General features: G+C 50.7%; 6 protein-coding genes across 6 annotated transcripts; 3 read left to right on the top strand and 3 right to left on the bottom strand.

Moving 5' to 3' along the window:
• Nucleotides 1–14: 14 nt before the first annotated feature.
• On the bottom strand, nt 15–3,333 carry BDQ94DRAFT_178706 (DEAD/DEAH box helicase; the record flags this gene model as incomplete). The annotated part of the gene is made up of 3 exons (XM_026773180.1): nt 15–2,886; nt 2,955–3,244; nt 3,307–3,333. 3 exons carry the CDS (start codon nt 3,331–3,333, stop codon nt 177–179), a joined length of 3,027 nt encoding a protein of 1,008 aa, XP_026626169.1. The 3' UTR covers nt 15–176.
• A 312-nt stretch (nt 3,334–3,645) lies between these two features.
• BDQ94DRAFT_33077 (putative choline transport protein) lies at nt 3,646–5,673 on the bottom strand. The gene is made up of 5 exons (XM_026775506.1): nt 5,290–5,673; nt 5,176–5,222; nt 5,039–5,118; nt 4,492–4,984; nt 3,646–4,440 (listed from the first exon to the last, which is right to left on the bottom strand). The coding sequence occupies exons 1-5, from the start codon at nt 5,470–5,472 to the stop codon at nt 3,684–3,686; spliced, it is 1,560 nt and encodes a 519-aa protein (XP_026626168.1). The 5' UTR covers nt 5,473–5,673; the 3' UTR covers nt 3,646–3,683.
• Nucleotides 5,674–10,333: 4,660 nt separating this feature from the next.
• Nucleotides 10,334–12,223, top strand: BDQ94DRAFT_143669 (uncharacterized protein). Its single transcript, XM_026766294.1, has 4 exons — nt 10,334–10,490; nt 10,576–10,857; nt 10,911–11,044; nt 11,103–12,223. Exons 1-4 carry the CDS (start codon nt 10,399–10,401, stop codon nt 11,768–11,770), a joined length of 1,176 nt encoding a protein of 391 aa, XP_026626167.1. The 5' UTR covers nt 10,334–10,398; the 3' UTR covers nt 11,771–12,223.
• A 1,644-nt stretch (nt 12,224–13,867) lies between these two features.
• Nucleotides 13,868–14,863, top strand: BDQ94DRAFT_143665 (uncharacterized protein). The gene has a single exon (XM_026766293.1). It carries the CDS (start codon nt 13,905–13,907, stop codon nt 14,130–14,132), a length of 228 nt encoding a protein of 75 aa, XP_026626166.1. The 5' UTR covers nt 13,868–13,904; the 3' UTR covers nt 14,133–14,863.
• BDQ94DRAFT_143663 (3-oxoacyl-ACP reductase/polysaccharide deacetylase family protein) lies at nt 14,842–17,270 on the top strand. The gene is made up of 5 exons (XM_026766292.1): nt 14,842–14,939; nt 15,019–15,206; nt 15,401–15,899; nt 15,948–16,561; nt 16,662–17,270. Exons 2-5 carry the CDS (start codon nt 15,110–15,112, stop codon nt 17,117–17,119), a joined length of 1,668 nt encoding a protein of 555 aa, XP_026626165.1. The 5' UTR covers nt 14,842–14,939; nt 15,019–15,109; the 3' UTR covers nt 17,120–17,270.
• BDQ94DRAFT_143662 (ATP-dependent Clp protease ATP-binding subunit) lies at nt 17,265–20,655 on the bottom strand. Its single transcript, XM_026766291.1, has one exon. It carries the CDS (start codon nt 20,350–20,352, stop codon nt 17,563–17,565), a length of 2,790 nt encoding a protein of 929 aa, XP_026626164.1. The 5' UTR covers nt 20,353–20,655; the 3' UTR covers nt 17,265–17,562.
• Nucleotides 20,656–21,396: the final 741 nt, after the last annotated feature.

Raw genomic sequence — 21,396 nt, 5'->3', positions numbered from 1 at the left:
TCAAGCGAAAGCATGTCCCAATTGTTTGCTCCTACTATATATAAAAACTAATAACAATAACCCATCCTAGGTGTAGCTATCCATGCATGCATCTATTCGTGTAACTTTGTATGTCTGTGTGTATGTATTCGCCTCTATGCGCATGTGTATGTGTATGTAGGAAGTCGATATATCAATCAATCCGAGTCCGGAATAACCACAACCGAAGGAGATGCCAAAGTACCGTCCTTGCCATCGTCTTTCGTCTTAGGCTCTACTTCAGCTGCTGCCGAGGCCGATTTCTTAAAGACGAATCCGATTCTATTACTGTCCTCGTCTTTGAGCAAAGAGAGGAGGACATCGTCGTCGATGGTTGATTCGAGCCGTTCGGCGGTATCCGTCCCTGAGGTGGTCAGATGGACGGGGTCAATGTGACAGTATTGTGATAGAGATTGCTGGATTCGATTTTTTTGTTGATTGGCCGGTTCCGTGGTCTCATCATTTTCATTCTCATCTTCGTCTTCTTCGTCATCACCGTGTTTATTCCCGGCCCTCGACCTGCGAGTTGTTTGTCGGGATGGTCGGGATCTTGATCGGGAGCGGATTAGACGTTCTTGCTTCTCCATGTCTACTTGGGAGGCTTTAATCAGGGTAGGTAGATCGGGGAAGTCTTCCAAGGAGCTTGAAGATGAGTGGTCGTCTTCACTATCTTTGTTCTCGTCTTCATTCTCCGGTACTGTTGGTGGAACAATTTGTCCGTTACCTCCACAGTCACAGCCTAATAGCTCATGTGTTTGGCATTTGCTTTCTTCGTCCAGTCGGAACAAGTCTTTGAGTTCGTCCCGCGAAAACTGGGCCACGCTGTCCTTTTTCTCCATGACGCTGTCGGCAAGCCCAATCTTTGTTACCTGACGCTGCCAGATTTTCTCTTCGAGGCTGCCCTTGAGTAGAATTCGGTATATCCGGCAGTGACGCTTTTGGCCATCACGATGGATTCGTGCCATGGCTTGGATGTCAGTAGCGGGGTTCCAGTCCACGTCGAATAAGACGAGTCGACTGGCACCTATGAGATTCAGCCCGGTACCTCCAGCTTTTGCGGACAGGAGGAAGGCGAAGCAGAGGTTTGATGGGAGACGGTTGAAGTCCTCGACTAGTGATTGTCGTTTCTGTGCGGGGGTGGAGCCATCCAACCGGAGAAAAGGGAGGGAGAGAGATGTAAGTAGGTTTGCTAGTAAGTTTAATGTAGAGGTGTAGTTAGAGACAAGAACTATTTTCTCCGAGGTTTTTGTGCGTAGACCATCAAGTAGCTGATCCAGGACACGGAGTTTGGCACTTGATGAGGGAGTGAAGTGGCGTAGGAGATTCGGTGGTAAGGAAGACAAGAGAGCGGCGATGGTTTCGCTGGGCGTTTCGTTTACGTCTCTGGGCGTAAGCAGCGATGGGCTATTGCAGAGTTTCTTGAGGATAGTTATAAGTTGAAGAGCACTCTCCGAGTTTCCGAGGGCACTTTGAAAGACCGGAGAGGCGAGGACATTCTGGTAAATGGTCGCTTGCGTGCGCGTCGCCTTGCAAAATAGCACATACTCCGTCTTCGGGGGAAGATATTTAGCCAGGATATCGGCTGTTCTTCGCAGCATGAACTTGGAAGTGAGCTCTCGTAGCTCCTCATTCCTGGCCTCTCCCTTCTCTATGTCCTTTCGAGTCGCCTCAGGCTGTCGGCTCTTGACAATGGGACCCTCGAATTCCCTAACGAACGACTTGAAAGTCCCCAAGACGCCGGGATTGACAAGGTCTACCGCAGCAAAGAATTCCTTCAGATCGTTCTGAATGGGTGTACCGGATAGAATGATCCGCTTTGTCGCATTCAGCGACTGAATAGCTTGACCGCTCTTATTTTGAAGCGTCTTCAGCCTGTGACCTTCATCGGCAACAATTATGTCGACACCGTTGCTGTTGGCCAGTCCTTCTTGCACCGACCTGAGCTTCTCATATCCCACAATCATCACACTATAAGCCCTTCCTCTTGTAAAATCAGTGAGTCGTTTCCTTTTATCATCGAACACAAATACTCCAATTCGTTCATTCCCGAGCCATTTGCGGAATTCCTTCCTCCAATTATTGATTAGAGTAACCGGACAGACAATGAGAGCTTTTTTAACCACGGGAGGACTGCCATGAACTGGATTCTGCTTCAGCAGTGTCCACAAGAGGGTTATAGTTTGCAAGGTCTTCCCTAATCCCATATCGTCTGCTAAAATAGCTCCTTCACCGTTGAAAGATCTCATTCCCATAACACATTCGTACAAGAACTGAACACCCTCCCGTTGATGAGGTCGCAGATGTTTAGCCAGAAACGGATCGACAACGACGTCAACGATTTGTTTCCCTTTTGGCACTGAGTCCGGCCGTCTCATGACCAGCGCTCCAGGTTGGCTGGGATCATGGCGTGGAACAGGCTTCTCCGATGGCGTGGGGGGTAAAACAGTGCTTTCCAACAACGGCCTTTTGTATGTGCCAGTGACTGTCCCTTTCCTCGACGCAGGATTCGCAAGGATTGGAATATTAGGCTTTGCAGGTTGGCTCTTAGCAACTGTCGCCGGAGCAGAAGTGCTAGTACTGCTTCGAACAGGAACGAACGCCTTGGTGGGGGGTGTTGTCGAAGGAGGCGGGGCCTTCTTCGTTTGCAGGTATTGTCTTCCAGACAGATACTCTTTCTTCGACATTTCAGAGTCGATTTCCACTTCCTTGCCTCCAATAGATAGCATAACACCAGGTTCGAGGCGGGAGCCATACATCACCCGCCCCATGTCTCTTCCGGAAACATCCTGCAAGTAGGCGTAGCCATCGCGTATAGTCAGGATCCCGTCGCCGTCCCACGTTTTGTTCTTCTTCATGGTGACTTTGCGCCTTCACAGCTGGTCAGCCTTGCTCGCCACTACGTAGGAGCCAAATCCAACAAGATAGACTGCACGTACCAGAGGACATTGAAATACCTATCTCCAGTGGTATCACCATGGCTTCCCGACTCAGCTGAGGGCCCCACATCCTTCTTGGGCTTAGTTATAGGCTTCACCGGTCGTCCAGCGGCCGGAGTGGCATTCTCAACGTCCGCCGGATATTCTGGCTGTAAACGCGGTTTCTTGGGTGGAGGGCCATCGGCCTCGGAAGTTTCAGCGGGCACAGCTGGTCTCGAAACCGTAGGCTGAAGGGGTTTCCTCATCGAAGGAGGTTTAAATGGCTTAAAAACCATCACGATTGATGGTTCCTGGTGCTTTCTGCTGGACAGTTGCACCTTGGAGTTGATGAGTCTTTTCTGCTGCGCGCGACAGCCTCGACGCGCGGGTGTCGCGACATCACGTGACAATACAGTGCTTATTACCTATTGTGGTAGTAAGGCATGTTGTGCTTGTACTGTGTATGGGATATAGAGTTTACACTGTCGACAGTAGATTTAGGTTTTCAGGAAATGTTGGAAAGATTTTCTTTTCTGAATCTTTGCGTTGCTGAGCACGGTGTTTCCATCTACGGAATCCAACGCATTCCATCCGAACCCAATCACTATCAAGATTATATACAGCTCATAAAGATTATTCTAAGTATATTCGCGTCAAATGTAGCACATCATTAAGTGTTAGACTGACAACATTGCTCGGTATAACGTGCCTAATGCTCAAATCCAAATAATGTCTCCTATTTAACAGCGCTTAGTCCGCGTCGGCCACAATCACCTTATCGGTCATAGGGATAGACTTAGGTCCCTCATAGGTGTTCATGCGGAAAAGCCACCAGACAGTCACGAAGATCGTCAAGCCTCCAGTCATCAGACTGGCGTAGTTCATAGAAGCGGCATCGGTGGGCAAGGCGTAAGGGAAACAGAAGATCACAACAAAGGCGAGAATGTAGATGCATGCCAAGATATTGATTAGAAATCCAATACGGCCCATCCAGAAGTGACCGGGTGTGAACGAGGACCGGCGAGTAAGCACATGCGGAAAGATGGCAGCGAAATACGAAAGACTGGATAGCTGCACGAAACAGCCAACGAAAGCGTTGAAGGCAGTGGTGGATCCGACGTAGATGCAAGCAAGAATCGTGACAATCCCACCGCATACCAGTGTGGCATTGAAAGGGTTGTGCATCCGGGTGTTGATATGTCCGAGCCAGCGAGAGAAAGGAGTTGCTCCGTCACGAGAGATAGTCCACAAAGTGCGACCAGCGGTGATGTAACAACCAGCGCAAGTGATGACCGTGGGTATGAAAGCCACGATAAGCAGACCGATTGCACCACCCCTAGATCCTGTTGCTTGACGGTAGATCTCGGCGAGAGGGAATCCGTAGACGCTGTTGATGACTGCGTCGAGATCGGTGATCGAATAGAACAGGGCAATCATGTAAAGAACACCGGTGATGAAGCCGACGCCCATTTGAGCCAGGACAGCCTTGGGAATGTTACGGCTTGGCCTGTTCATCATTAGTATCTCAAGAGCATCAGAATTACGATGGTAATTTTACCTAGGAATTTCCTCCGCAAGATGCGACGAGCAATCGGGGGTGCCCACACTGTAGGCTCCGTTGAGCATACCGGCAACAAAGACAAAGCCCTGACTAGAATATCCAGTGTCGTTCTCCCAACTGCTCCAGACATCTTTGCCTGTGGCATAGCCAGTGCCCTTAACATGGGGCATGACCGCACACACGATGATGGTGATCAACACACCGGCCAAGATGAAGAACATTCCAAGATTACCGATATGTGGGAGAAACCGGTTCATGAAAAGGACGATGCAGCAACAAAGCCATGTGCAGATGATAAAGCTCACAAAGATATGCCATGCCTGAGGGACGAAGCCTGGATGCATCAGGGCATACATGGAGACAGTCTGCTGCCCTAGAATAGCGGACATAGAGGCAGCACCGAGAATCCAGGCAAGGGAGTTCCAAAAACCAGCGAAGAAACCACAAACACGACCATATTTTCCTGCTGTGATGGAAGCCCAGTGATAGACTGGTAGTTCTTATCAGCAACCGGCCAGAAATGGGTATTGGTAAAAGAACATACCTCCACTCGCAGAAGGCATTCCAGATGCCAGTTCAGCAATCGATGCTGCAACAAGCCAGTAACAAACCGAAACGGCGATGCTATAATCACGATTAGCGACGGCGTGGACCTTCCTCTAGGGTTGAGTGGCGTCATACAATTCGTAAATCACACCTGATGGGCCTCCATTGCTCAGTGCAGTTGTCTAACAAGGCACTGTCAGTTGCTTTACTCTTCCGTAAGTATAATGTGTCAAGGCTAGCATAGCATACCACACTGCCACCTTGAGCAATCCATGTATTTCCAGTCGTAACAGCAACGGCACAAATGCTCAGTAGACTGAAGTTCCGTTCGACTTCCTGACGGTGACCTGAGGCGTTGACCACTTCAATCGAAGTCGAATCATCCCCAGCCTCAGCTGTTCCCACTTTCTCTACTTCCTTTTCGGCGGCCATATCGGAGGACAGGGTGGACACGCAGAAGATCGTTACTAGGTCTGGAGGCGAAGAGGCGAGACGGCAAGACGTAGATGTCGGTAGAGGCGTACAAATGAGAGGTAGTTTCCAAATTAATCAGCGAAAGGCTGCTCTTGTGCTTCCGGTAGATGATCACAGGCGGCAGGAATAATAGTATATCAAGATCGACGAAGGAATGACTGAAGTTTGCGGGTATCGATTAAAACGGTAGCCTCGAATAAGTCAGGAGAACGTAGGATTCGGCATTGCTCCTCCGGTGACCATATGATGGTGAAGAAAGTAAGTATGAAGATCAAGGAAGTGAGCAGCCCTGGGATGAGTCCCGGTTTATAGTCGAATGGGGGAAGATAGGCAGGACCGGGGCAGACACCCTACTCTCTCACTATACAGCAGGGAGTAGACAGTATGAGACCGACCTAAAGACCCGGTGGTTCTCCAACTGGTGGAGCCAACTGGAACCCTCAGAGGGACAAAGTCCAATCATTGCTTGAAGAGACTGGCTGGTGGTGGCCAACCTGGACGGGAGCGGGTCGGGAAGGCCTTCTGACTGGCTCCCGCCGGTCACTAAGAGCAGCAGCACGCGGAGAGACGCCATTCCCAAAGGGGGAGCTATAGCAGATATACCTTCATCTGCAATCCACTGATCCCCTCGTGGTTGAAGTTGAATTTAGGTGTGCGATCATAATTTGGAGGGTATGGAGTCCGGATGGCAGGTGAACAGGTCTCTTCCCCACAATGGGGTATCCGACTTCATCTGTGCTTTTTTCGAAGTCTTGGAAATCATGGATTGATATATGACACTGAAGTCATCAAGTGTAACTGAGTGACAGTTGACTGTATTGTAAGACGTGGTCGATTTCACAGCGAAGTTCAGGCATAACAAGGGTGGTGGAACAGAAAGCCTTATCTACTCATCGTGTACTTGTTCACTTAAGTCTAGTAGGGAGCCCTGATAAGATACACAACGATTTGGGCGATTTGATCCTGATAAACGCTTACAGATTGCTTCCATTCCCTGTATCATATCGATATCTCTTATCTATACAAAGACAAATATACTCAGCAAATCCTGCAGTGGTACCTTCGGGGGGGGGTAATCTTCAAGGTCAGGTTCCTCGCCGTGGAAGTAACTCCCTCATCTGCTTACTGCCACTGAGAAAACCCGTGTAACCACAGCCTCAGCCTGCTGTTGCCAAGCCCTGAAGAGTGGAGACCATCCGATTGTGGAAATCGCGCCACGAATGCACCGTCCATCCCGACCGTGGGCTTGACTTTCTCTCTTGTTCTACAATGGCACTGACTTTTTCATTCCCCTTATCCATGGCGATTATTCATATGCTGTGATATGATTATAAAATTGAGATAGTTCTCAGTGGTTTAGTTGATGGCACAGAAACTCCCATAGGCGCGGGGTTATAGCCATGAACGTTCTAGTGCTCCGAAGTAGTCCACGCACTACTACTAGTAAGCCTGGCGCAGCTTACACTTGGGATGTTCGTTCGGCTCGGCCGGAGGTAGGACGTGGGTGCTTAGTGGGCAGGGGAACTCAGCTACTCCGTAGTACTGACTAGGCTTTCAGCTTGGGTTGTATTTTCCGAGGGGTCTGGCCAACTCTTTATGAAACCCAATATCATAGCGTAGTACTCCGGGGCGTACTATGTAGACTGAATGAATGAATGGTTTGGAAGACGGACAGCGACATGCTTCCGTCCCGTCTTAATCTAATACCGCAATTACTGTCTATAATGACCCAAAAGGACATTTAACACCGAGAGGGCGATTTCCTTCCAGAAAGAGGCCGATCTCTCCTAGAAACAATAAGCTGTCTCACTTTGCATCTTAGCGTTCATATAGTCTTCTCACTCAATATAGATCGAAGGATCTCTGCAAAACGAGACTCATCTATTCGGAGAAACACCGGTGGTATCCATAACCCTTTAACAACGGCCCCTAATTAATGGTGTAGAATGATGGCGAGACAGCCCTGTTTCTGGGTTAATCCTTCACTCAAAACAATGGTGGTGACGGCGCAGCTGCAGCGGGATTCTATCCCGGTGTTCCAGAACACGAACCATACTAACCTCGATGACGGTGGAATTAATGAAACCATATTATGCAATCAAGTTTTGTTAATAATCCTCCGACTAAAACTGAGCCCGATCGAAATCCTTCACCCTGACTGGCGTAACCCCCCAAAGTTTAATATAGTACATCCCTGCTAGTTAAGAATCGTCTAGGTTCACCGATCTGGTAATCGATCGTGTCCGCTGTCTTGATTGGATCGAAGGATTCAGTCTAAACACCACCTGCAGCTCCAAGTCGCTGGTAACCTTCGCATATACTACGTAGGCATGGCTTGTCTGAAACTAGGTTGCCTTCCTTCGGGGCTTCCGAGAACTGCTACGTTTATTGTTAGAGCACATTGAGGTCATTCACGGGCAGGTTCCGAAAGTATAGGTTGTCTAAACAGATACGAGGGGTTGTCTTGATACAATGAATTGGGAGTAGCCATGTCGCAAATACTGAGCTGAAGTTTAATCGTTAGGGGGGATCCTTGGGCGGTGGCCTTGCCATCCGAGTTTTAGAGGGATCTAGATTGGTACGTAGAGGGTACTACTAGGTGGCTGCATTATGCGGCGCGGGGTGCCTTGCAGGGTGGGATGACTTGCGGATGCACAATCTTCCCAGTCAATAGATGTTAGTATGCACACATATACTGTGCACATAGTACAATAGTATAAAGTACAAATCCCATCAGGATCATGCCATGCAATAGAACGAACTCAAAAGATCCAGGGACACTTGGATCGTCCTGCTGGTTACTGAAAGGGCTAACAGACCCCTGACTAAGGTAGCATTATTTAGCTCGAGGCAGCAGCAGCAGCAACAACAACAACAAAGTCTTAGTGTAACTCCCAATTGCGTACTACTCCTCGCTTAATCCACCACGAGATGGTGTCGCTTTGGTGTCGCTTGCATCCCTCGTTATTAGCCCTGGTTTTCCCGAGGCTAGCCCGATCCTGCCGGGTCCATGATGCAGCTAAAGCCGCAGACGTTGACGTAGGAAAACAATAAATCGCCGCAGTGATTATTCCTGAGTGGCTAAACGAAAAATTAATTAAGAAAATACGGCCCAACCCACCATCCAGTGGTTTGAGATTTATGAATGGGCATAACCGATCGCCTACTCCACGGGGAAAGATGGATGGGCCCATGGCCCTATGACACCCTGGCGGGTTAAAGGAGGATCTGCTCGAGATCGGCTCACGCGACCCAGGCAACAGGATGAAAATTCTACTTTTCTCAATGACAAATGCAGTAGTAGTACCATGAATTGGAGTACTTGTACTTTGTAGTATGGGCTGGGCCCTTTTCTGTTCTCATAGGCTTCAGCTAGTTAAATGCTTAAATACTTTTCCCGGCATGGAACCCTCCCTTCCGTCTTGGTAAGTGCTGGTAAGTGCAAAGGGCCAAGAGAGCTGGGCCGGCTGGGCAATATGGAAGCACAGGCTCGCGGCTTCAGCTGACTGGCTGATTTGTGGAGGAAAGGAGGGGGTAATGAAGTGGAGGGCATATTTAAGTTTACGGCTAAGTGGGCCCCTGATCCAAATTAAGTTGCCACTAGCGGGAGCCCACAGGGAGAAATTCAAATAAATACACGCAGGCTGGTGGGTGACACAACTGTATTGTGTCCGTTTGGTGGAGTTGGCCTTTGTGAAGTAAATTGCACGTTCTTTGGTAGTCTTACTTAGGCGCGGTCAACGGTATTATTAGCTTCGCTCAATTCCCCCATTTCCTGTCGCACTCGATATTGGGTGGGTTATGTCCACGAGCGAGTAATTATGCTAAGTATATACTCAATAATACCTGGCACCTATCAAGAACTGGCACAGTATACGTATGCAGCAGTGGAAGTGGGGATCGATGGCCGATCGCTCCAATTCATACCTGCGAACAAAACAAACTCCATGATTGAGGCGGCAAAAGATGCCCCTCATATTGGCCACTGCGCACCGTCTGCGTAGTAATCTCGGCTGTGGCTGCTGAACAATCAGCTGGGACATGGTCCAGTAGTTACACACAATACTAAAGGTAAAAAAGTGATTACATACACCCTTGCGATGTTCTAGCTCATTCCTACTCTCCCCGAGATAAAGCAGAGCAATGTTTGGTAAGGGCCAGGTACCGGGCGAATGGGAACGATTGGAACCCAGCATGTGTCCACGGTATACTTTTGGCCAGCTCGAATTCAATATTCCGGACAAGGATCCTTGGAACCCCACGGTAATCCCTGCTAGTTTGGCGTCGTGGAGCCATCCCATTCAGAGGCAAGTAGGAAGAAGTAGCCTACTAGTACTGAACACCACTACACACAGTACTTAGTAGTGGAAGTAGTGGGAGGAGTCTAGCTAGGAGCCCCGCAACCGACTTGGGCCACTACGGATCCGCCTGTCTGATTTACCTCCATTCGGGCACTGTCCGTTTTAAACCTGAAGGTGCTGCTGGTGTCCTTCCGCTGCTTTGGCCCTCAGAGGGTGTTAACCCTTTAGTACTAGTCTGGTTGATAATCCCGGCCCCGGCTCAAGTCCATACTATTCGCCCATCCACCGATGCACACGCATCGTCAAGGATCGTTCTTCGATTCTTTCATCTCCTCTACCCTGTTTCCCTTATCGCTACTATGTGGACAGCTTATACCTAAATCTGGACCGCTGATTGATTGATTCGGACGCATCACCCCTCGGCCAATGTGCCGGCTCTTGAACCTTATTGTTGCAATATGTGCGTGAGATTCCTTTTATATCGGCCCATGTCCCTTTTGGCCCCTGCATATGTACCCCCCATTCCTCAGGTGATTTCAATTGACCGGCCTTATCGCGTCCCTCTAGGCTGCACTCCAGTGAGATGGCGAGCCTAGACTCCGCCTTCGCGACGAGCTTCGCGAAAGAGACATGGGCCCTCTACAGTGTCGGAGTATTGGGCGCCATACTACGATTGTGAGCTCCCTTGACCCAGAGAGAGAGACCTTCGGCGGATCATCGTGTATTGAAGTATTTCATACTGACCGTCTCCGTCGTATAGCGTAGCACGAATACGCCGATTGGGTTACCAGAACCTTCAAGCAGATGACTACTTGATGCTATTCGCCGTCGTCTGGTATACTCTATTATGTGTCGCTCTCAACGAAGTAGCCTCTGGAGGCGGATCAAACCTGATGGACGAGAATGATATAAAGAATTTAACGCCATCGATCAAGGCGGATCGTGTCAGGGGAAGCAAATGGGTTTTTGTATCAGAACATTCCTTTCTCCTCGCGATTTACGCCATGAAAGCATGTATGCTGGTTATATATGCCCGCATCACGTATGACTCTCTATCCCACAAACATTAAATTTAGATCTAACATTTCTTACCAGGGAAGGATTACGCCAACGCAAATGGGTGAATTATCTCGCTGTCTACGTTGCTCTAGGCTTCGTTGCCAATGAATTGTCTCTGTTCCTCATCTGCCGGCCTTTATCGAATTACTGGGCCGTGCCTACTCCCTATGGTCAGTCGAAGAGATGAGCCCCGCAGAAAGACGATGGCGGTTACTAACTTGTGTATAGAACAATGCTCGACATATCAATACTATGAAATTGTTCAAGGATGTCTATCGATATCTGCAGACGTCTTTATGCTTATCATTGGGCTGCCACTCATGGTTCAAGTGCGAGTGCCTCTCAAACAGAAGTTGATTCTCTTGATCCTATTCGGCATGGGCATCTTCGTCATTGTCGCAGCCCTCCTGAACAAACTCTATTGTCTCGTTCCCTCCCTCATCTCCTATGTCTACATGAACTGGTATTTCCGGGAAGCGACAGTAGCTATCCTGGTCACCAACTTACCCCTCGTTTGGTCTCTCCTTCGCGATGTGTTCCCTGCGCTCAAGAGCTGGACCGGAGGGTCACGACGAGCAACAACCGAACGCTATCGGAGTGGTCCCTGGACAAGTAAGGGATCTGCATTTCGTCACTACGGCCCCCACAGTCAGTTGCAATCTGGCGAATACAGCATGCACAACTACAACCAAAGCACCGTTGTTGCGCCCCAGAAGACTATTTCGGAAGTCAGTCTCGAGCCGAGCGATGATCGCGAGCCCAGTGAGGACGGCTCCGAACGGGCCCTCAGAATCCGACAGGATGTGACGGTCACGGTGGAGCGTGAGACGCGACCACCTGAGTATTGGGAGTCCAAGAAGGCCCAAACTTCACAAGGCCGGCTCCCAGAACCATGAAGGACACGATTGTTTCATATTGCTCCATTTTTTCGCTGAAACTATTTTCTCAACGCTTGTATAGAAACTTTTTTTTTCTCTTCTATTTTGACAACACTCCCTTGATCAATTTTCCTTTCTTTCACGACACTCAAGTTCCACTTGCGGAATGATCTGATTACGGTGTCCGCTTGACTATTGTACATAACTTGCTCGGCACCCCATCGCTTAACGCCCATATTTCCACTGATCATCGGCATGTGGGGGACCAGGATGCCGAGAAGACATCCATTACGACCATGGTTCGGAAGATAGATGAGGGACTAATTGGCACTTAGCGACAAGGATAGACAAAATGTATTGTGTGATATAGTAATAGATAGACACCATCATTGAACTATACGTTCAGCTGAGCCGTTTCCATGTCTTAGGCCTTCCGCCGGCCGCATAGCGTTTGGCAAATGTTTTCCAGAAGGTCGTCTTCCCTGGGACCATCCGAGCCTGCCGACCTGTGACCTGATCGTCCCGTGACAGACCACTTCGGGGTTTATTTGCGAGTACCGTAATATATGCTAAATTAGGCGGCTGTATGGTGTAAAATTGGAAATCCTATAACCTCCCTTCCCCGATGGTATGCCTGATCATCTTTCAGTCTCCAATCTCTCCTTTGGTGATGTCCCCTGTGGTTCCTGCATCTCCAAACTCCAAGCTACAAAGTATTACTCTTCATCAGTTTATGACGTCTGCTACGGGGCGCTGATTTGTCCGCATCCATTCCATGGACTCACTCCAACTGTGCATCAGGCGATACTAGAAGGAGTAAAAGATCAGGTACCACTCGTCTACGCTTCTCTTTTTGACAACTGCGAACTTTAATCATTGGTGTCCGTGCCGAGAGCAGACCGAGGCTGGCTGACAGGAACTTAACTCACGCTCTGAAGTCAAAGAACCCCTTCAGCCAAAGCCAAAGGGCAGGTGCCGTCCGAAGAAGCCGGGGCCTGATAGACTTCGTGCTGACTTGGTCTGCTACGTACTAGGTAGTAACCTTAAGTTCTACCGCGGCCGCTTTGGCAAGACTGGGAACCCACCACCTTCCGCAAAACTCACCAGCCATCATAATCATCGGTCACCCAACCAAAATATTTACCAACAATCATCAAAGAGCGTCTCGGTCGGGTAGGAATGTTCTTTTCTCAGTTTGGCTGTACCCAAACACCCCTCTGCGCGACTATTTGGCATGTGGTCCATGGGACCACCCTCCCCATCCCCCACCCAGCAGCAACCACTTTAGGGAATGATCTTAGATTTAGATTCCCCGACGCCGAACTTCATCATTTGGCCCACGGGTCTGTTCAGCGTCGACGGAAATAACTTGCCCAGGTGCGTACGCCGTACGAAAGGCATGGCCGAATCGCAAAGTTTTCCACGAATCGAATGCATGCTCTGCGCTGTAAGGTACAGCGACAGTAGCCGCAGCCGACTACCCCAGTGATCGACATTCGCACCACACTGGCCAGCACCTCCAAGCCAGAGTCCTGGAGTAACGCGAGAGATGCGAGCGCAGCGGGATTTGGAGAACTTCAACAAAGCCCGTCATTCGCAGGGTTAAAATCGCGGCGTGGCGCTGTTTTGCCACCATACTACACAGTACACAAACTCATTTCTTCCAGGTTGGAGTGAGACTGAGATTGTCCCTGAGAACAACACCCCTGTCTCGTCTTTCCTCTTTATTTAGGAATACGGGAGCAACTAGGCAAGACTGTGCTAAAGCACGTCTCAGTTTCTGTGACAGCAGGATTGTAGTTCGTGCGGACCGCTTACGCCCGTGCTTTAGTCTTCCAAAGTCTGCCGTTGAACTATTGAAATGTCTCCAGGGCTTGACTATGGTTGATCAGATGTCACTTTCGCACACTTGTCCCATAGACTTTCGGAGTACCAGACTTTCACTCGGAAAAGAGGGCCACCGCTAAAGGAGAAAATCACGCACTATAATGAGCAGTTACTTGTTCCGCTAAGCGTTCGGTCCTGTGATAGTTTCTCTCATCCGAAAGCTTATAGGTTCACAGCACCTTGCGACAGTTCATGCACCATGCCCAGCACGGTCCCCATTTCTCGGCTGCCTTTGCAAATTTCTGAGCACCCTGCATTACAGGGGATGCCCACGGTCCCACTCATGCAGGTGTGCATGGGATGTTCGATATACACCATCTTCCATACACATGGGGTTTCAGCGTCTGGTCCCACAATTCCACGGCTCCTTGTACAGCAGTTGAGTCTATGTGCTAAACTTGATGCAAATATTACACCAGGCGAGACAGTAGATTCGCAGTACAAAGTCTGCAGTTCGTCTTTGTACGGGGACTGCAGATCCACGTGGCTTTAGTTCAACGCATGCTGATCACCTCGGGGCGAACTACTGAGTCCCTCACTGACTGATTTAGCGTATGTTGAACAGGAAGATGACGAGTCCTCCTGTTAGCTTCAGGATCTAAGTGTTTTGAGTCAGTCGATTAGCGTTCCCTCCGAATCATTCTGTGTTAGAGGATGCTTCGTCCGAGACATGGGAGACACCGCTGAACTTTGTTCACGGATTTGAACATTTCCGACCACCGCGCGCCGAATTTCTCCCGCGGGCGACAAGGCGGAGAAGCAACCGTGCTGAGAGAGTGGGCTTGCAGTTTTGAACACTCTAACCGGTACCAACTCCTTGTCCTAGCGCGAATGAAGCTTAGAGCGCTTTTCAGGAGCAGGCGCCGTTTTCTTGGAGTGGACAGGTCTAGTCTACTGTCGTGATAGTAGTATACACTAACCAGCGCGCTTTGCAACTTTTCTGGGATCCTTCGACTTTCGAGACCCAACCACTAATCAAGCACAATATATTGCACAGCACCAGCGCCCACTGGACTGGAGTCTAGAAGGAATAATGTGTTGGGCGCCGATATTAAGGAGACGCACGTTATCACAGCCAGAATTCCCATTAGTGATGCTGTGTTGTCATCCACGTCATCCCGATTTGGCATAGTGCACGTGATGCGGGGCTGCCTCTCCCTCTCCAGCTTCATCTATACTGTATCATCTTACTACAGCTTAGTGTCCTCTTTAACCTCATTCAGGATCAGATATATTGATTCTAGTTGCATTTTCGAGGAAGCAGCCCGCTTGACGTCTTGCATGCAGCATACCCGCTGAAGTAAGCACTTGTACTCTTAGTCGTTACCTTATCTCTGCAAACGGAACACCCGCATCTGTAGACTAACCGGGGATTGTAGCTTCTATGTGTTTGAAAACGGATGAAGCCTTTGCTTATAAGACATACACTGCAAGATTATCAGGGGCAATTGAAAGACCATCAGGTTTACCATGACTCCATCATCGTTCTTAGGCCTTGAGGGCCTTCATGTCTTCATTACTGGTGCTGCAGGAGATATCGGTAGGCGGGCGGTGCAGGAATTCTTAGGTATGTTGCTTACTTACTCAGTCTTCGCTAGCTGGAGGCAAGTCCCAAGCATGTATTAGCCTACCCTCCTTTTGTAGTTGACGACCGTAGTGATAGTCACCAGCTGTTGCTGAGCTATTCCTTATATGTCACCATCTGCCTCCATGTGCCCTATTCTCTGCGCAGATACAGCTCGATTCTAACCGTATTCACAGACCAAGGATGCAAAGTGACGGCGTTTGATCTGCATGATGTGGAATTACCTGAATCAGTTAGAAAAGACGTGGACGCTAGACTCCATGTCCTCAAGGGTGATGATACGAACGAGGAATCTATCCAATCCAGCATCTCCCAAGCCAGCAGACGCCTCGGCCCCATCAATGTTCTCGTTGTCAATTCTATCCCTGCTGGACAAGGCAGTGAACTTCCCATCTGGGATCTGCCCTTGGACACCTGGGAGAAGACGTCTCGAGTCAACGTAAGAGGAACGTTTCTCACAATTAAGCACTTCCTGCGAGCTGCTCAATCAGCCCAGCAGACTCTCGGCAAGGAGCTGCATAATCTGGCTATCGTCGTGGCAGGAGGAGAGCTACTTGGGAAGGCAGACTTGCACACTGAGTTGATCCAGAAAGTGAAGAAGGATATAGTCCGTCTCAACAGGCAGGCGAGGATCAACATCATTGCCCCAGTTGATACCACAGGGACGCAACCAAAGTATGAATTCCTGATCATCCCAGAAACACACCCGCTAACCTCTTCTAGCATATCTCACTCAACCACAACAGACTCAATTTCCCGGACCATAGCATTCTTAGCCTCCCATCGCGCAGCCGGACACCTGACAGGCCAATGCCTCAATCTGAATAACAACACGCAAGGCGGATCTACCTCAACCAGCCTTACCCCGTCCATCCCCAGAGGCCTTTCCAGACTCAGCAAAAAAATCCGCGTCGTCGTATCCATCGACCTAGACGCCGTCTCTGGCTGGCTCGGCACCGGTCACCACCCAGACAACATCCTCGCCGACTACTCAGCGGGCTTCTTCGGCGCCAAAGTCGGCGTCCCACGTCTGCTGCGCATGCTCAAGAAGCTCAACCTCGCCGACCGCTGCACATGGTTCATCCCGGGCCACTCCGCGGAGAGCTTCCCGGATGAAGTACGCCAAGTAGTTGACTCCGGCTGCGAGATAGGACTCCATGGCTACGCCCACGAGGGGGCCTACCAGATGACGGTGGAACAAGAGCGCGACGTGCTGGTCAAGTGTATCGACATCGCCACAAAACTCACGGGCAAGAAACCAGTTGGTTATCGAGCTCCGTTATACCAGCTCCGCGAGTCAACTCTAGACCTGCTGGAAGAATTCGGCTTCGAATACGGTATCCTCTCCTCCCCTAACAGTCCTCCGTGACACCTTCCTGCCACTCCACCCCTATCTACCACACAACAACCTACTAAGAATGATACTACCATGAATAGACTCCTCCATAACCGAGCACGACAGCCACCCCATCTTCGCCCCTCGCCGCCCACCCATCCAAACCATCGACTTCTCCCAGCCTGCCTCAAGCTGGATGCATCCCCTCCCACCTTCCTCAGACCGACGCCCTCTCGTCTGCGTTCCTTGCAACTGGTATATGGAAGACATGACCCCGATGCAGTTTCTTCCCCACGCGCCGAACTCGCACGGCTACACGGACTCGCGGGTCATCGAGAACATGTGGAAAGATCGGTTCCTCTGGATTCGGGAGAATGAGGAGGAGCCGGTGTTCCCCGTGCTGATGCATCCTGATACGAGTGGCATGGTGCATGTGATTGGCATGTTGGAACGGATGTTGGGATGGTTGAAGGAGTGGGGGGAGGATGAGGTGGAGTTTTGTCAGTCGCAGGAGGTGGCGAAGTGGTTTAGGGAGAAAGAGATGGGGAAGAAGGAGTAGAGAGATAGATGGATAGTAGTGAGGGAGGGTTTTAGGTGATATTGGGGAGGGGGGTAGTAATGTTATTCAGCTACGGTGACAAGTTACGTCTATAACTTACTAGAAGTGTGAGTAACTACTGGAAAAAGAAAGAATATTTTAGATATCGAGGAAGTGACATCCAATCCAATTTATCATACTATACACCAGTAAGTAATTAGAAAAGCGTGTATGCCATCTAGTCGACAGCAACAACCCCCCGTATTATCATATCACCTCGAAATATATCAGCTGTACAGCCCAATATCTTCAGACATATATGCAGCAAAAATATGACAGATAAAAGAAGAGAACAAATAAGCGCAAGAAAACAAGCTCATCATCACATCATCTCATCATGAAAGAAACAATCGCTATCAATCAATCAATCAATCAATCACTTTTCCATCTACCCATCAACCGCCCTACTCATCATACAAATCCATATCCCCACTACCATCCTCCATCTCCGCCAACGCCTCATCATCCTCATCGATCATATCCTGATCCTCATCGGCCGGAATCTCATGATTAGGAAGGACATCGATACGGCCGTCGCGCATAACCACCCTCGCGGCCTCGCCATCCCGCACACTGCCGCGCAGAATCAGCACCGCCAAACGATTCAGCACCTCGCGCTCGATAATCCGTCCGAGCGGACGAGCACCGTAAGCAGGAGAGTAACCCGCTTCGCCCAGGTAATCCTTGACTTCGTCAGAGCATTCAATGATGACGTTGCGGTCATTGTTCTCAAGACGGCGCTGCACCTCGTCCAGACGGAGGTCGACGATCTTGCGGATCTCGCGCTTGGTGAGACGGTTGAAGATGACGGTGCTGGAGATGCGGTTGAGGAATTCAGGGAGGAAGTAGTCGCGCAGGGCGCCCATGACGAGCTCGCGGGTTTGAGGGTCGATGCGGCCGTCCTTGGTGGTTGGGCGGGAGAGGAATTCGGCACCCAGGTTGGAGGTCATGACTACGATGCAGTTCTTGGCGTCGACGATTCTGCCTTGGCCGTCGGTGATGCGGCCATCGTCCATGAGTTGCAGGAGGACGGTCAGGACTTCCTTGGCGGCTTTTTCGACTTCGTCGAAGAGCAGGATCGAGAAGGGCCGTCGGCGGAGACTCTCGGTTAGCTGGCCGCCGGCGTCGTGGCCGACGTAGCCTGGCGGAGCGCCGATCATGCGGCTCAGGGAGTGGCGTTCTTGGTATTCAGACATGTCGAAGCGGATCATGGCCTTGGGATCGTCGAAGAGGAACTCGGCCAGGGCCTTGGTCAGCAAGGTCTTACCGGTACCGGAGGGACCGCAGAACAGGAAGCTAGGGGGTGAGTTGGGGTTGCTGAGACCAGACCGCTGGAGTCGGATGGCGTTGGAGACCGAGGTCACCGCTTCCTTTTGACCAACGACGACCTTGCCAAGGTACTTCTCCATGTTCAGCAGCTTGTCCTTTTCGGTGGTCTTGAGCCGTGTCACGGGGATACCGGTCCAACGGGCGACGATTTCGTTGATTTGCTCGGGGCCGACTGCGTCCGCGAGCAGAGCTTCGCCGGCATCGCCCTGACGTGCCCGCCGCTCTTCATCGGCCCTGGCGCGGTCGATTTCGAGTCGCTCAATGAGGGCCTTGGTCTCAGGGATGGCATAGTACTCGAGATCGGCGGCTGTTTGGGTGTCACCAGAGCGCTCTGCTTCATCACGCTTGACCTTGAGGGAGTCGAGCTTGATCTTGGCGTCCTGGATGGACTTGCTGCGCTGCTTTTCGCTCTCGTACTTCTCGCGCATAGGCCGCAGCTCTTCGGTAACGTTGGCTGCTTCTTGCTTGGCGGCTTCGAGACGGGCTTTGGAGGCATCGTCCTTCTCGCGCTCGAGAGCGTGGATTTCAATCTGCAACTGACGGAGCTTTCTCTCCAGGTTGTCTAGCGCCTCTGGCTCGGATTCGCGCGTCACCCGCACGGCAGCGGCGGCTTCATCGATCAGGTCAACTGCGGAGTCGGGGAGTCGGCGTGCGGTCAGATAGCGCGCAGCTAGCGTGGCAGCGGACACGATAGCGCCGTCGAGGATGTTGACACCGTGATGCACCTCGTACTTTTCCTTGAGTCCACGCAGAATGGAGATGGTTTCCGGAACGGAAGGCTCCTTGACGAGGACTTGCTGGAAACGACGCTCGAAAGCCTGATCCTTTTCGATGTATTTGCGGTATTCGCCCAGGGTGGTCGCACCAATGCAATGCAACTGACCACGAGCCAGCATGGGCTTCAACAGGTTGGCAGCATCCATGCCACCTTCGCCGCTGGAGCCTGCGCCCATGAGCAAATGAATTTCATCGACAAAGAGAACAATGGTGTCTTTTGATTCTTCAATCTCCTTCAGAACGCCCTTCATCCGCTCTTCGAACTCTCCGCGATATTTGCTGCCTGCAACAAGCGAGCCGACGTCGAGAGACAGCAGCCGGCACTGTGCTAGGTTGGCCGGAATATCTGCGTTAACGATACGACGAGCCAGGCCTTCGACAATGGTGGTCTTTCCGACACCGGGTTCACCGATGAGTACTGGGTTGTTCTTGGTCCGGCGACTCAGGATCCGAATTACCCGACGAATCTCCTCTTCACGGCCAATGACAGGGTCAATCTTTCCCTCTCTGGCCAGAGCAGTCATGTCGATGGTGAATTTCTTCAGGTTCTCGTTTTCGCTTTCGGCATCCGCAGTCTTGGAGTCGACCCGTTTTGTACCACGGATCTGCTGGACAGCACTGTCGATCAACTTAACGTTAGGAATGTTGGCATCGGCCAAGGCGCGCTGGACCTGCGAGTCCTGCGCGGCGGAGAGGATGAGATGGTCAATGGCGACATAGCTATCCTTTTGCGTCTTGGAAAGTTCGGAAGCCGACCGGATGACCTTGGCAAGTGCGGGCGAGACGCTGACAGTCTCTGGCGGAGGATCCTGAGAAGGGAGACGAACCAGCATCTTCATGAGAGATCGTTCCAGGAGTTGTGGATCGCCATGGGCGCGTTCGACGACCTGGCGGAAGAGAGGGGCGGAGGAGGTTTCGTGGGAAGGATGAGCGGGGGCTTGCTGGTCTTTGGATTCATCGGGAGAAGGGTTGAGGAGAGAGACGGCGAGATGAACAGGAAGGATCTGAGAGTGCGAGTATTGCTCTGCCAGGCTGCTGGAATCCAGCAAAGCCTTGTTGGCTCTGTCTGTGAATTGAGCGCCGTTCATGTTGGGGCGGAATGTGAGGGAAGAATGTGGGATGAAATGAGCTAATCAGTGATTATGCTTTAAATTGCGACACAAGAGGGTAAGAGATGTCTGTAAAGGCGAAGAGGATGAGGGAAATGCTCAGAGGTTAGGTGGAAGCAATGTTCCGTGTGAACGAGAGAAGGAAGTCTGCTGATTGAGTCTGATGAGAGAGAAAGAGGCGAGCAGAAGATGATGCCGACTTGCATAATATACAGCGTGACTTCAGATGCCCGATTGGGTTCATGACGACACTGGCAGCTTCCACCGCCTTCCAGAAGCACCGCCTGTCATCCAGATGTCACGTGTTGTTGCCTGACCCTGCTGGCTTGTTCTTGCCTGATCTAGCAGGCCTGCAAGTGGGGTAATTGTTAGTCATGTGACTTGACACTGGCCAGTTGCCGTTTTCGGAGCCGAGATCGTGCAGATCGAAGAAATCTTGAAGTCAAATTCGAATGAGAATAATGTCTCTCTCTTCAAGGTCTCGCTCAACTTGAAACGGCCAACTTCTTGTCGTATCCACTAACGCCACCTCTTTTCTAAGATGACTGTGTCCCGGGCCATCGCATTAGAGTGTGTGCCCTGACATTTCCAGGAATCTGCCCCGGCGCTAACGGCGCCAGATTCACTCCTGGCGTGTTGGGATCGCCTCCAGCAACAGAGAGGAACCCCCCACGTTGGCGTCGTCCGGGCTTGATTGGCATGCAATCCTTCTGGTCTGGCCGGGATTAGAGTTCCTGGTCTTGTTGGTGGTGGTGGTAGTGGTAGTGGTCCATGACAACTTCCCGATCAAACGAGCGCCATTCAATGCTTGAGGACTTTTCTGCTGATACTTTCTCAGATCCCGGGAAGGGCGGGGATGTTGGTTGGAAGAGAGGTTTGTTCTCCTGACACGAGATCGTGAACATTCCCCCCCTGCAACCGACAAATTCTATTTCTCCTTTGATAGATGATGATTCGGAGACATCTATCCCGACTAATTCTCTTCCGTGGTGAATGATTCCCCCGCCTCACAACCCCCTCCAT

This window comes from Aspergillus welwitschiae (genome assembly GCF_003344945.1).
Source record: "Aspergillus welwitschiae strain CBS 139.54b unplaced genomic scaffold BDQ94scaffold_16, whole genome shotgun sequence".
NCBI lineage: Eukaryota > Fungi > Ascomycota > Eurotiomycetes > Eurotiales > Aspergillaceae > Aspergillus > Aspergillus welwitschiae.
This window is presented reverse-complemented; position numbering and strand designations above follow the sequence as displayed.